Source organism: Dendrobates tinctorius, unplaced genomic scaffold, assembly GCF_039654945.1.
Source record: "Dendrobates tinctorius isolate UK_male_01 unplaced genomic scaffold, ASM3965494v1 ptg000063l, whole genome shotgun sequence".
Classification (NCBI taxonomy): Eukaryota; Metazoa; Chordata; class Amphibia; order Anura; family Dendrobatidae; genus Dendrobates; species Dendrobates tinctorius.
This window is the reverse complement of record NW_027361731.1, coordinates 19,067,293-19,080,902: the sequence shown is the minus strand read 5'-3', so window position 1 is coordinate 19,080,902 and position 13,610 is coordinate 19,067,293. Positions and strand designations below refer to the sequence as shown.

Below are 13,610 nucleotides of genomic sequence, written 5' to 3'. Positions count from 1 at the left end.
AGCTTCTATTCCCCTATCTTCCGCGGAAGAAACCAGATGGGACGTTCAGGACGATAGTGAGCCTAAAAAGGTTAAACAAATGCCTAGTGATTCCTCCATTCAAGATGGAAACAATAAAATCTACAGTAAAGATATATTGTTTCCAGCTTGTTACATGACGGTACTCGACTTGAAAGATGCGTACTATCACGTCCCCATACACACGGACTACCGCCGGTTTCTCAGAATAACAGTCACAATAGGGGGAGAAATAAAGAATTACCAATTCAAAGCCCTCCCATTCAGGCTGGCCATCGCCCCGAGAGTCACGAAAATTATATCGGAGGTTATGGCACACTTGAGAGAACAGGACGTCCTAATAGTCCCATACTTGGATGACTTCCTAGTAGTAGGCAACTCCCCCGGTCATTGCAGAGACCAGTTGAACCAGACTATGGATTCTTTGTCCAACCTAGGTTGGCTGCTGAACCTACCGAAATCTCGGTTAATTCCGAGCCAAGTGCAAGAATATTTGGGCATAACCATAGATTCCTTCAGGCAGGAGTGCCGCCTCCCCAAAGGGAAAAGGCTACATATAGAACAGCTAGCAACAGGAGCAATAACACGGAAACTAATGACACTCAGGAAGGCCATGTCCTTGCTCGGCTCAATGACAGCCTGCCTACCAGCTGTCTAGTGGTCCCAAGCTCATACAAGAGATCTCCAGTGGGAGATACTAGAGGCAGAAATTTCTCTTCATGGGAATTTAGAAGGGCAGTTAAACATCTCACCCGTAACTGTTATGAATGAGTCACCGAGGAGGAAAAAACTAAAAGCAAGCTAAGCCCAGAAAACCGGAGAGGTTGGTAACTAGCGGATTGCAGACCCCTGATCCTATACACACAACTAGCAGTAGCCGTGGAGCGTGCCTATGGTGGTCCTAGACGCCTCATCACGGCCGGAGAACTAAATAAGCCTAAAGAAAGAAAGGGAAAATCTAAACTGCCCCAGAGCAGACCCCAAAGCAATAGACAGCCCCCAACATGTATTGTCGGTGAAACAAGATGAAAACACAAACACAGATCGAAAGATAGGCTGAGCAAACAATGGGGCCCTCACTAACTAGAAAGGACAGGAAAGAAAAGCTGCTGTCTGCAATCACGCGAAAAACCCTGCCAAAAAATGTCCAACATGTCTGATAGAAAAAGGCCCTGAAGTCGCTAGACTTCAATTCCCTATATCAGCACTCGGGTATATTCTGAAGACAGAGCAAAAGAGATCAACTGATCAGAGACAAAATGGGGATTCAGCCAGGGCTGGCTAAACACAACAACTAAGTAAACCAGACGAAAACTCATATGAACAATAGCAGAGAAAACTTAGCTTTAAGAAGGCAGGAACCAAATTGGAAACCAGAAGCCACAGTCAGGAGAAATCACCAGCAAGAAACTAGGGAGTCGGCTGCCTTAAATCCAATCAGAAATTCCTGATATCCAATCACAGTCCTCTTCCTCAGGTGGCCGGTCTCTGCCATTTAGATCAGCTTTATTACCTCCCTTCACCAACAGAGGGAGTCCAGATAGAGAACTCACTACTCCTCTGTCAGCACAGCCAGCTCCATAACCCTCACCAGAAGCCAGAGGCAAACCCGAAAATGAGCTCACAACACGTTACAGCTCGCTCTCTACAGTGGTGGATAAAACCATCCAACCTATCCAGGGGGGGTTCCTTGGGTGATACCGGTCCCTGAGATCCTTACTACAGATGCAAGCCCCAAGGGGTGGGGGGCTCACTGGGACAACCAGGTAGCACAAGGAGTCTGGACAGAAAACGAAAAGACAGCCTCCTCGAATATGAAGAAGCTATTAGCGGTGAAGCGCGCCCTCCTGTATTTTCTAAACCCCCTCAGAGGCCACCACGTAAGAGTGTTCTCGGACAACAGCACTGTAGTTGCTTACTTAAATCATCAGGGGGGCACGAGATCCTGTACCCTTATGGATGTGACAAAATCAATTTTCGACTTTGCAGAGGGGAACCTAGGCTCACTAACGGCATTACACATAAAAGGGTCAGACACTGTGATGGCGGACTTTTTAAGTCGCACACAGCTGAGACAGGGCGAATGGGAGCTGAACCATGAAGTTTTCAATCAGATCACAAAGTTATGGGGGAACCCAACATCGACCTATTCGCCAACAAGACGAATCGGAAAGTGAAAACGTTCTGTTCCATAGACCCATCTGAGGACCCGATAGCCCTGGACGCCCTTATGATCCCCTGGCACTTTCCCCTTGCATATGCGTTCCCGCCAATAGCCTTAATTCCATCAGTTCTGAGGAAGATTCGGGAGGACAAAGCAAGGGTAATATTAATAGCCCCCTTCTGGCTGAGAAGGATATGGTTCTCTTGGCTGAGGAGAATGTCCATCTCCTATCCTTGGGTCCTCCTGGATATCCCGAACTTACTCTCCCAGGGTCCAGTACTGCACCCTCAGGCGGAGAACCTACACATGACGGCCTGGAATTTGAAAGGGCTCTATTAATCAACAGAGGCTTCTCCCAAAATTTAGTATCCGCGCTACTACAAAGCAGGAAGCCGATAACCAATAAAAAGTACGGGAGGGTCTGGAGGAAGTTCCTTTCAGTTTCAAAGGCTAGTCCAAAGGGGAAGGTACCCATATCAAAGATCTTAGAGTTCCTACAAAGGGGCTTAGAGCAAGTCCTAGCTACCAGCACACTAAAGGTTCAAGTGGCAGCCCTGGGGGCCCTATACAACTGTGACTTGGCAGGGAATCGTTGGGTGTTCAGGTTCATTAAGGCAGTCAATAGATCCAGGCCCGTGTCTTCTCTAAACACCCTCCCTGGGATCTAAACTTGGTACTCTCAGCCCTGATCAAGCCCCCCTTTGAGCCTTTGCAGGAAGCACCGCTAAAATTAATATCTCTCAAGACCTCCCTCCTGGTAGCCCTCACATCGGCCCGTAGAATTAGCGACATCCAGGCCCTGTCAGCCTATCCTCCATTCACACAGATTCTGGATGACAGGGTGGTACTTAGGACAGACCCAGCCTATCTGCCGAAGGTAGCGTCCCGATTCCACAGAAATCAGGAAATCTCCCTCCCCTCCTTTTGCCCCAATCCCAAAAACAAGGGAGAAGAGACCTTGCACACATTAGATGTCAGGAGATGCCTAATGGAATTCTTAGCGGCAACCGGGGAGTGTAGGAAGGATAGGTCTCTTTTTGTCTGCTTCCAGGGGCCAAAGAAAGGGCGAAAGGCATCAGAGCACGCTGGCGAGGTGGATAAGGGACGTCATCACCTTGTCGTACTCGTCAGAAGGCGCGGACATCCCAGGCAGAATAACGGCCCATTCCACAAGAGCGGTGTCACCTTCCTGGGCAGAGAGAGCAGTCGTCTCCATTGAGCAGATAGGTAGAGCCACTACTTGGTCCTCTCCTTCAACTTTCTTCAACCACTATCGGCTGGACCTAGCCACCTCCTCAGATCTAACCTTTGGTAGAAGGGTGATGGAGGCAGTGGTCCCCCCCTAATAGATAGTCTCTGCAATTCTCTCCGTGGTGCCGTCATGGGGGAAGGAGAAGAAAATCGTAGTTACTTACCGTTAACGGTATTTCTCTGATCCCATGACGGCACCCGTATATTCCCTCCCTACACGCGTGGGGTGTGCACTTATTGTAAATACAGTTGTCAGAAAGTCACGTGGTGTCTCCTCTACGCAGTTTAATAATTATAGAAATTCCTTTTTTCTTAAAGTGTTTTGTGTTAGTATTAGGCTGAAGTTCCATTAATGCTCTGTAAAACAACTGATGCGGGAGAGAGGTACCGCCTTTTTATCGGTAGGTTTCCTGTCCCCGTGGGGCGGATCCCCTCTCTCCGTGGTGCCGTCATGAGATCAGAGAAATACCGTTAACGGTAAGTAACTACGATTTTTTAATCCTCCCTTTATTGCTTCAAACTTTTCTGCATTTGTGTATTATGTTTGGCGATTGTACTTTAGAGGTTCAGTACCATGGGATTTGTGAACAGGTGGCTCACCACTGTCTTAGGTCATAGTTTCATTATACTTTGAGTTGTATAGAATTATGTATATGGAAATTATATAAAATATAAGGCATTGATATTGGAAAATAATAAAATCCGTTTTATTCTTGGCAGGTGACTGTGGTGTCAAACCAGATACCTATGAAAAGCATGCCATTATTCCAGCTATACCTCCAGCCCTTCAGAGCAAAAATCAATCATCGGAGTCTTTTCAATCAGTCACCTATTTGAATTCATCACCGGCTGTTAAGCAAAATACAAGTTGGAAAAGTGATGTTGAGCATCAAATAATTCCCACAGAGAAGAAACCATTTTCCTGTTCAGAATGTGGGAAATATTTTAAACATAAATCTAACTTGCGTTCACATGAGAGAATTCACACAGGGGAGAAGCCATATTCATGTCCAGAATGTGGAAAATGTTTCAACCAGAAAGCACATCTCCTTATGCATCAGCGAAGTCACACAGGAGAAAAGCCATTTTCATGTTCAGAATGTGGGAAATGTTTTAACCGTAAGTCAAATTTGGTTACACATTACAGAAGTCACACAGGGGAGAAGCCATATTCATGTCCAGAATGTGGGAAATGTTTCAACCAGGGGCACGATCTTATTACACATCAAAGAATCCACACAGGAGAGAATCCATATTCATGTCCAGAATGTGGGAAATGTTTCAGCCAGGGACACGATCTTATTACACATCAAAGAATCCACACAGGAGAGAATCCTTATTCATGTCCAGAATGTGGGAAATGTTTTAGCCGTAAGTCAAATTTGGTTTTACATTACAGAATTCACACAGGAGAGAAGCCATATTCATGTTCAGAATGTGGGAAATGTTTTAATCGCAAGTCAAATTTGGTTACACATTACAGAAGTCACACAGGGGAGAAGCCATATTCATGTCCAGAATGTAGGAAATGTTTTAGCCAGAGATCAGATCTTCTTAAACATCAAAGAATTCACACAGGTGAGAAGCCATATTCATGTCCAGAATGTGGGAAATGTTTTATCCTGGGACAAGATCTTATTACACATCAAAGAATTCATACAGGAGAAAAGCCATATTCATGTCCAGAATGTGGGAAATGTTTTAATTCAAAGTCAAATTTGGTTACACATTACAGAAGTCACACAGGACAGAAGCCATATTCATGTCCAGAATGTGGGAAATGTTTTATCCACGGACAAGATCTTCTTACACATCAAAGAATCCACACAGGAGAGAAGCCGTATTCATGTCCAGAATGTGGGAAATGTTTTAACCGTCAGTCAAATTTAGTTACACATTACAGAAGTCACACAGGGGAGAAGCCGTATTCATGTCCAGAATGTGGGAAATGTTTTAACCGTAAGTCAAATTTGGTTACACATTACAGAAGTCACACAGGAGAGAAGCCATATTCATGTCGAGAATGTGGGAAATGTTATAGTTCAAGTTCAAATCTTGTTGCACATCAGAGAACTCATACAGGGTAGAAACCATTTTTTATGTTCAGAATGTGGGAAATGTTATTCTTGGGAATCATATCTTCATCATTAAAAATCCCATGTAGAGTGTGAAGGAAATAATAAGGGATATTAATAAGGCAGTAGAATTACATTTAGCTGACAAAGGGGTGAAACATTGTAAGCAAAAAGACTTTTGCTGGAGGTAGGTGTCAATCCTGGCACCTTAGCTCCTGGATTCTCAGCTTAGAAGGGGGATAGCAAATGGTCTGTACTAGAAGGAATATCTCCTATTTGAAAGGGCACAGCTTGGCTCATTGTCCATTCGTAGCCAGCATCGTTTAACCCATTCTCGACTTGTGCTGTACATATACCGCGCAGTAGGAGCTGTGTTCCCGCAAACTGCCATATAGATATGGCGCTGTGATCAGCTAGATCAACGATCTGTCATTATACAGTTGATGTCTTATCCGGGGATAATGTACAAGAGTAAGAAAGATTATAAATTGTAAAAATATTTTTTTTAAAAAATCACAAACTAAAGAATAAAAAAAAAGAAACTATTAATCCAATAAATATATTTATGTTTAAAATAAAAAGTACACCTCTTTGGTATCGCCCCTTCTGGAACGACCCGACCTATAAAACTGTCCCACTGTCCCCTTCAGTGAACTCCATAAAAGCAAACAAACAAAAAGGCAAAAAGCTATGCTTTATCATGATATTGCTGAACGAAAGTGGAAAAATACGCGATAAAAAAGCAATCTGCATAAAAATTGTACAGCTGAAAACGTCATCTTGTCCTGCATAAAACAAGCCGCCAAACAGGTCCGTCAGCAGAAAAATAAATAAGTTATAGCTCTCATAATAGTGATTCTTTTACACAATAAAAACTTTTATTTAAAAAAAGCGCTAAAACAAAAGAATATAAATGAGGTATTGCAGTAATCGTACTCACACACCAATATTATCCTATGTAACGGGGGTACATAGGTGGGTACACCCAACCCAAAGTGGTGACCGTAACATACACCTGGTAAACCTTCAAGGCACGTTTTTTGTATGGGTAATGTCTTAGAGTGCAGGTACTAGCATTGGTTTAGTCCATTGTACATAGGTAATTATTCTGTATAAATTAAAATTTAATTCCCTACACAATGCGGATGCCGCTGCCGCTCTATATAACACCACAATACCTGTAGCTTTGGAATCAGTTGCCCCTCTCAAATATACCAAAACTCGCAAAATCAACAGACAGCCCTGGCACACCAGTCTGACCAAAGAACTGAGGCGGGCTTTCAGGGCTGCTGAGCGGAGATGGAAAAAATCCCACTCCAATGAGGACTTCATCACATTCAAACAGTCCCTCACTACTTTCAAGGCCACACTCGCTGCAGCAAAACAAACCTACTTCTCATCTCTCATATCCTCCCTGTCTCACAACCCTAAACAGTTATTCAACACCTTCAATTCTCTCCTCCGCCCCCCAGCACCTCCTCCCTCTCCACTCATCTCGGCTGAAGACTTTGCCTCATTTTTCAAGGAGAAGATTGATAGCATCAGAGACAGTTTTGGTCAACAACCCCCAGTGCCCTTCCTCCTACCTGCCCTGCCCTCCTCCCCAAAAACCAACTTCACCATTACAGAAGATCGACTCTCCACTCTACTCTCAAGATCACATCTCACTACCTGTGCACTTGACCCGATCCCATCCCACTTCATCCCAAACCTCACCACAGTCTTCATCCCAACTCTAACCCATCTCTTCAACCTTGCACTAACAACTGGTGTTTTCCCCTCAAGCTTTAAACATGCCTCAATCACACCTATCCTCAAAAAGTCCTCTCTTGACCCATCCTCTGTATCTAGCTATCGCACAATATCACTTCTCCCCTATGCCTCAAAACTACTGGAACAACACGTCCATCTTGAACTATCCTCCCACCTCTCTTCTTGCTCCCTCCTTGACCACTTGCAATCCGGCTTCCGGCCACACCACTCCACTGAAACTGCCATAACTAAGGTCATCAATGACCTACTAGCCACCAAGGCCAAGTGACACTACTCTGTCCTCCTCCTCCTTGACCTGTCCTCTGCCTTTGACACAGTGGACCATTCCCTATTACTACAGACCCTCTCATCTCTTGGTATCACAGACTTGGCCATATCTTGGATTGCATCATACCTAGCAGACCGGACATTCAGCGTCTCCCATTCGCACACCACCTACTCACCGCGCCCCCTATCCGTCGGAGTCCCGCAAGGTTCAGTCCTAGGGCCCCTGCTCTTCTCCGTTTACACCTTCGGCCTCGGACAGCTCATAGAATCTCATGGCTTTCAGTATCATCTCTATGCTGATGACACACAGATCTACATCTCTGGACCAGATATCACCTCCCTATTAAACAATCCCTCAATGTCTGTCTGCTATTTCATCCTTCTCCGCTAGATTTCTAAAACTTATTATGGACAAAACAGAATTAATCATCTTTTGCCCATCTCACGTGACCCCCCCAACAGACCTATCCATTAAAGTAAACGGCTGCCCACTCTCTCCAGTCCCACAAGCTCGCTGCCTTGGGGGTTATCCTAGACACTGATCTCTCCTTCAAACCACATATCCAAGTCCTTTCCGCTTCCTGCCAACTTCAGCTCAAAAATATTTCATGGATCCGTACATTCCTCCACCAAGAATCTGCAAAAACCCTAGTCCATGCCCTCATCATCTCCCGCCTTGACTACAGCAACCTCCTGCTCTGTGGCCTCCCCTCTAACACTCTCGCACCCCTCCAATCTATTCTTAACTCTGCTGCCCGACTAATCCACCTGTCCCCCCGCTATTCCCCGGCCTCTCCCCTCTGTCAATCCCTGCACTGGCTCCCCATTACCCAAAGACTCCAGTTCAAAACCCTAACCATGACATACAAAGCCATCCACAACCTGAGTCCTCCGTACATCTGTGACCGTCTCCTGGTACTTACCTCCACGAAACCTCCAATCCTCACAAGATCTTCTGTACTCCCCTCTTATCTCCTCTTCCCACAATCGCATACAAGATTTCTCCCGCACATCCCCTCTACTCTGGAACTCTCTACCACAACATATCAAACTCTCGCCTACCATGGAAACCTTCAAAAAGAACATGAAGACCTACCTCTTCCGACAAGCCTACAACTTGCAGTAACCACCGATCCACCAAACCGCTGCATGACCAGCTCTACCCTCGCCTACTGTATCCTCACCCATCCCGTTGTAGATTGTGAGCCCTCGCGGGCAGGGTCCTCTCATCCTGTACCAGTCGTGACTTGTATAAGATTACTGTACTTGTATGTATTATGTATACCCCTCCTCACATGTAAAGCGCCATGGAATAAATGGCGTTATAATAATAAAATGGGAATTTATATTCCAAGAATCAATATAAGGTTGAAGCAGACCTTAGTAATCCAGGCAAATAAACCAATACATAAATGAAGTGACAGGATGCAGGGTAACACGAGTCACATAACATAATGTTCTATAATATGGCACTAGAATGGTCAGTATGCATATAAAACACCAATGATATCAAATACTGCAATTTAAGGAAAGACCTAAAATGTGGCACATGATTATTACAAGAAGAAGGTATATTTATCTAGGAATGGTATATAGGGACCCACCACATCCGACGCGCGTTTCGCTTGTAGATGCTTTGTCCAGGGGTGGTTGGTTACCGGCCAATTAGCTTACTATTAGTCAGGTGTCCCTTATTCCCACTGAGTTTGACCGCAAAACATTGCTGGTATACAGGACCGTGATGACGTCGTAACCTAGGTGATCGAATCACTTGGGCCCACCAGCATAGTGTCACTGGCGGAAGTGAAACAGTACCATCATTATAGTTACAAGGATCAGCGTCTAACATCCAGCGATCAGTATTTCCGACCGGAAGTTCAAACACGTAACTCCCGGAAGTGATGCGGTGGCATTATTATCCCAACAGGGATTGGCATCTCGTTTCTGAAAGGTAGAAGTGTACAGACCATCCCGGTTGAAGAGGTGTCCGACAAAAGTGCACCATCATGTGACCCGAGTGAGAATTGTCAGTACATCACTTCATATTTACCAGTTATCAAACATGACGGCCCGTGCGATAATTGATGCTAAAGACGCTGTTGGAAAAGAAATAGATATAATTATCTTAATCCAGCACATAATAGTAACAAGGTGGGAACAAAGTGTAACGGAACCTATAATATGCTAAACATTTATTGTTATAATTAACATAATTCTTATATCTTTGGATGGACAAACATAAATTAAGTCAAATTTATGTAAGGAACAAAATATATACACTGCTCAAAAAAATAGAGGAACAATAAAACAACAGATTATAACTCCAAGTAAATCAAACTTCTGTGAAATCAAACTGTCCACTTAGGAAGCAACACTGACTGACAATCAATTTCACATGCTGTTGTGAAAATGGAATAGACAATAGATGGGAATTATTGGCAATTATCAAGACACCCTCAATAACAGAGTGGTTCTGCAGGTGGGAACCACAGACCACATCTCAGTACCAATGCTTTCTGGCTGATGTTTTGGTCACTTTTCAATGTTGGTTATGCTTTCACACTCGTGGTAGCATGAGACGGACTCTACAACCCACGCAAGGGGCTCAGGTAGTGCAGCTCATCCAGGATGGCACATCAATGCAAGCTGTGGCAAGAAGCTTTGCTGTGTCGGTCAGCATAGTGTCCAGAGGCTGGAGGTGCTACCTGAAGACGTGGAGGGGGCCGTAGGAGGGCAACAGCCCAGCAGCAGGACCGCTATCTCCGCCTTTGTGCAAGGAGGAACAGGAGAAGCACTGCCAGAGCCATGCAAAATGAACTCCAGCAGGCCACAAATGTGCAGGTGACTGCACAAATGGTTAGAAATCGACTCCATGAGGATGGTCCAAGGGCTCGACGTCCACATATGGGGTTGTGCTCACAGCCCAACACTGCAGGATGCTTGGCATTTACATAGATTTGAAGGCTGAAGGAAGACCTTATGTCCATCTAGTTCAGCCTATTTTTAGTGCAGCTGTTCTGCATTCTTGGTCCTGGGGAAGGCAAAAAAAACCCACAGTGTAGCAGCCAATTTTCTCCATAGGGAAAAAAATTCCTTCCCCTAAGCTGGGTCAACCATCTACCTATAATATTATGTTATTTGTAACCTTCTATACTGTTACAAGAAAAGCATCCATTCCTTTCTTAAATTCATTCAGTGAGTTGGCCATCACCACTTCCTCAGGAAGAGAATTCCAGAGCCTCACTGCACTTACCGTGAAGAACCCTCTTCTATGCTGGTGCAGAAATTGTCTTTCCTCCAAACAAAGAGAATGTCCCCTTGTTCTTGTCACAGTCCTTGGTACAAACAGTTCATTGGAGAGATCTCTGTATTGCCCTCTGATATACTTGTACATATATATTAGGTCTCCCCTAAGTCTTCTCTTTTCTAGAGTAAATAGACCTAATTTTGATAACCTGTCTGGGTATTGTAGTGAACCAACTCCATTTATCATTTTAGTAGCCCGCCTTTGAACCCTTTCAAGTTCAGTAATGTCTTTCTTGAGCAGCGGCATCCAAAATTGCACACAATACTCAAGTGTGGTCTGACGAGTGATTCATACAGAGGGAGAATTATGTTTTCATCTCGTGTCCCCAGACCTCTTCTAATGCATCCCATGACCCTATTTGCTTTGGTGGCACCTGCCTGACACTGGGCACTCCAAATTAGCTTCTTATTGACTAAGATGCCTAAGTCTTTTTCCATGTCTGATTTCCCCAGCAGTTTCCCATTTAGTAAGTAATTGTAGCATCTGTTTCTCCTTCCCATGTGCATAACCTTACACTTATCTGTGTTAAACCTCATTTGCCATTTTTCAGCCCAATTCTCCAATTTACTCAAATCTGTCTGTAGTTGCAAACTGTCCTCCTTTGTGTTAACTACCTTACATAGCTTTGTATCATCTGCAAATACTGATATTTTACTGTTTAAGCCATCCACTAGATCATTAATAAATATATTAAATAGTAGGGGGTCCAATACAGAACCCTGTGGTACCCCACTAGTAACCCTGGCCCAATCTGAGTGTGCACCATTAATAACCACTCTTTGTTTTCTATCACTAAGCCAGCGACCTACCCATCTATACACATTTTCCCCTATCCCAAGCTTTCTCATCTTACTTACCAATCTTTTATGTGGGACAGTGTCAAATGCTTTAGAAAAGTCGAGATAAATGACATCCAATGATTCTCCTTGGTCCATTTGAGAGCTTACATCCTCATAGAAGCTGATCAGGTTAGTTTGACAGGAGCGATCCTTCATAAATCCATGTTGATATGGAGTTAAACATTTATTAACATTGAGATATTCCATAATGGTATCTCTTAGAAACCCTTCAAAAATGTTACCCACAACAGATGTTAAGCTTACCGGCCTATAGTTTCCAGGATCCCTTTTACACCCCTTTTTGAATATTGGTACCACATTTGCTTGCCGCCAATCAAAAGGAGCAGACTCTGTTTCTATAGAGTCTTTATTTGCCACAGAAAACTAGGATTCAGCCTACAACATCCTTCAGCATGACTGGTTTGGCAGTGAGTCAGTAATGGTGTGGGGTGGCATTTCTTTCGAGGGCCGCACAGCCCTCCATGTGCTCGTCAGAGGCAGCCTGACTGCCATTAGGTATCGAGATGAGATCCTCAGACCCATTGCGAGACCATATGCTGTTGCGGTTGGCCTGGGTTCCTCCTAATGCAGGACAATGCCAGACTTCATGTGGCTGGAGTGTGTCAGCAGTTCCTGCAAGATGAAGGCATTGAAGCTATGGACTGACCCACCTTTTCCCTAGATCTGAGTCCAATTGAGCACATCTGGGACATCGTGTCTCGCTCCATTACAAATGTCACATTGCCTCACAGACTGTCCAGGAGTTGGCGGATGTTTTAGTCCAGGTCTGGGAGGAGATACCTCAGGAGACCATCCGCCGCCTCATCAGGATCATGCCCAGGCGTTGTAAAGTTTTGTTATCAGTCTTTTTGGTTTTCACTTATCATAGAGATTTTTCCTTTTATTTTGTTAAAAAGAGAATTTTTACCTGCTTTTGGTTATTCCCTTGTCAATTTTTGATTTTCTATTTTGTTTCCTTTACTTTTGAAGTTTTTTTACTAAATATTTTGGTTTTGCTTTTTTTTTCCCTTCCTTTTTAAGCAAGTTTAAACTAAAAGGGGTTGCAAAGATTTTAAAGTTTTGATCATTTTTTTCAATTTTTAAAACAGACATAGTTTGTGTTTTTGCAAGAACAGTTTTTTTTCAAAGCTGTAGCATGGCATAATGTATTGAAAAGGAAAAGGGAAGTTTAGCTAGTTAATCTGAATTGCCGTCTGCAAGTCTTAAAGTGACAGCGGATTTTACGTGTAGAAGGTGCTGAAAGTTAGTGTGAACAGGAAAAGGAATATTTTTTTTTACGTGCAGAAAAAGTGTTTTCAGCGGCATTCTAATCTGTGCTGTCTGAGAGGGACCACAGATCTAAGCATGCCTTCTGTGATGGCAGAAAAGGGGAAGCAGTCCGCTCCCCCCACCATCTCCCCTCTCCCCACTCTTCCCTCCTTCCAGCTCTCTCACCTCTCTCCTCCCTCTATCTCCACTATTCTCACTCCCACCTCCCCTCTCTCATCTAGTTTTCCTCCTATACCTCCCTTGTCATCTCTCTCTCTCCTCTCTATCTTCTCCACCCCGCCTGTCTCTCCCCCTTCTCTCCCATCTCTCCTCCCTCTCCACCTTCCTCACCAACACCCATCTCTCATCCTCCCTCATCCCCCTCTCTTTTGTCTCCTCCCTCCTCTCCTCCACCATCTCTCGCTTCTCCTCCTATTCCCAACCTCTCCTCCACCTTTCCCTGCTACACTCTCCCTCCCTTCCACCTCTCTGTTCATTGTCACCAGCTGGCCCAGCGCCAAATTCAGACAATGAGGTGTCCCTATCCACAGGGCACCCTCTCTAAAGAGACAGCTATGACACCTGGAGCGGAAAGTGGATCACTCCCCACACACAACAACACAGGTGCCCTCCGATACAACAGGTAG

General features: G+C 44.5%; 2 protein-coding genes across 2 annotated transcripts in view; both read left to right on the top strand.

Moving 5' to 3' along the window:
• The window catches only part of LOC141094351 (uncharacterized), a 336,208-nt gene extending 330,107 nt beyond the window's left edge, over positions 1-6,101 (top strand). Inside the window, 3 exon segments of the mRNA XM_073580189.1 lie at positions 3,814-3,817; positions 4,345-5,526; positions 5,528-6,101. Coding sequence (XP_073436290.1) covers positions 3,814-3,817; positions 4,345-5,526; positions 5,528-5,584 — 1,243 coding nt within the window. The 3' untranslated portion in view covers positions 5,585-6,101.
• The window catches only part of LOC141094299 (uncharacterized), a 238,851-nt gene that overhangs the window by 103,883 nt on the left and 121,358 nt on the right, over positions 1-13,610 (top strand). The gene's annotated exons all lie outside the window — the stretch shown is intronic.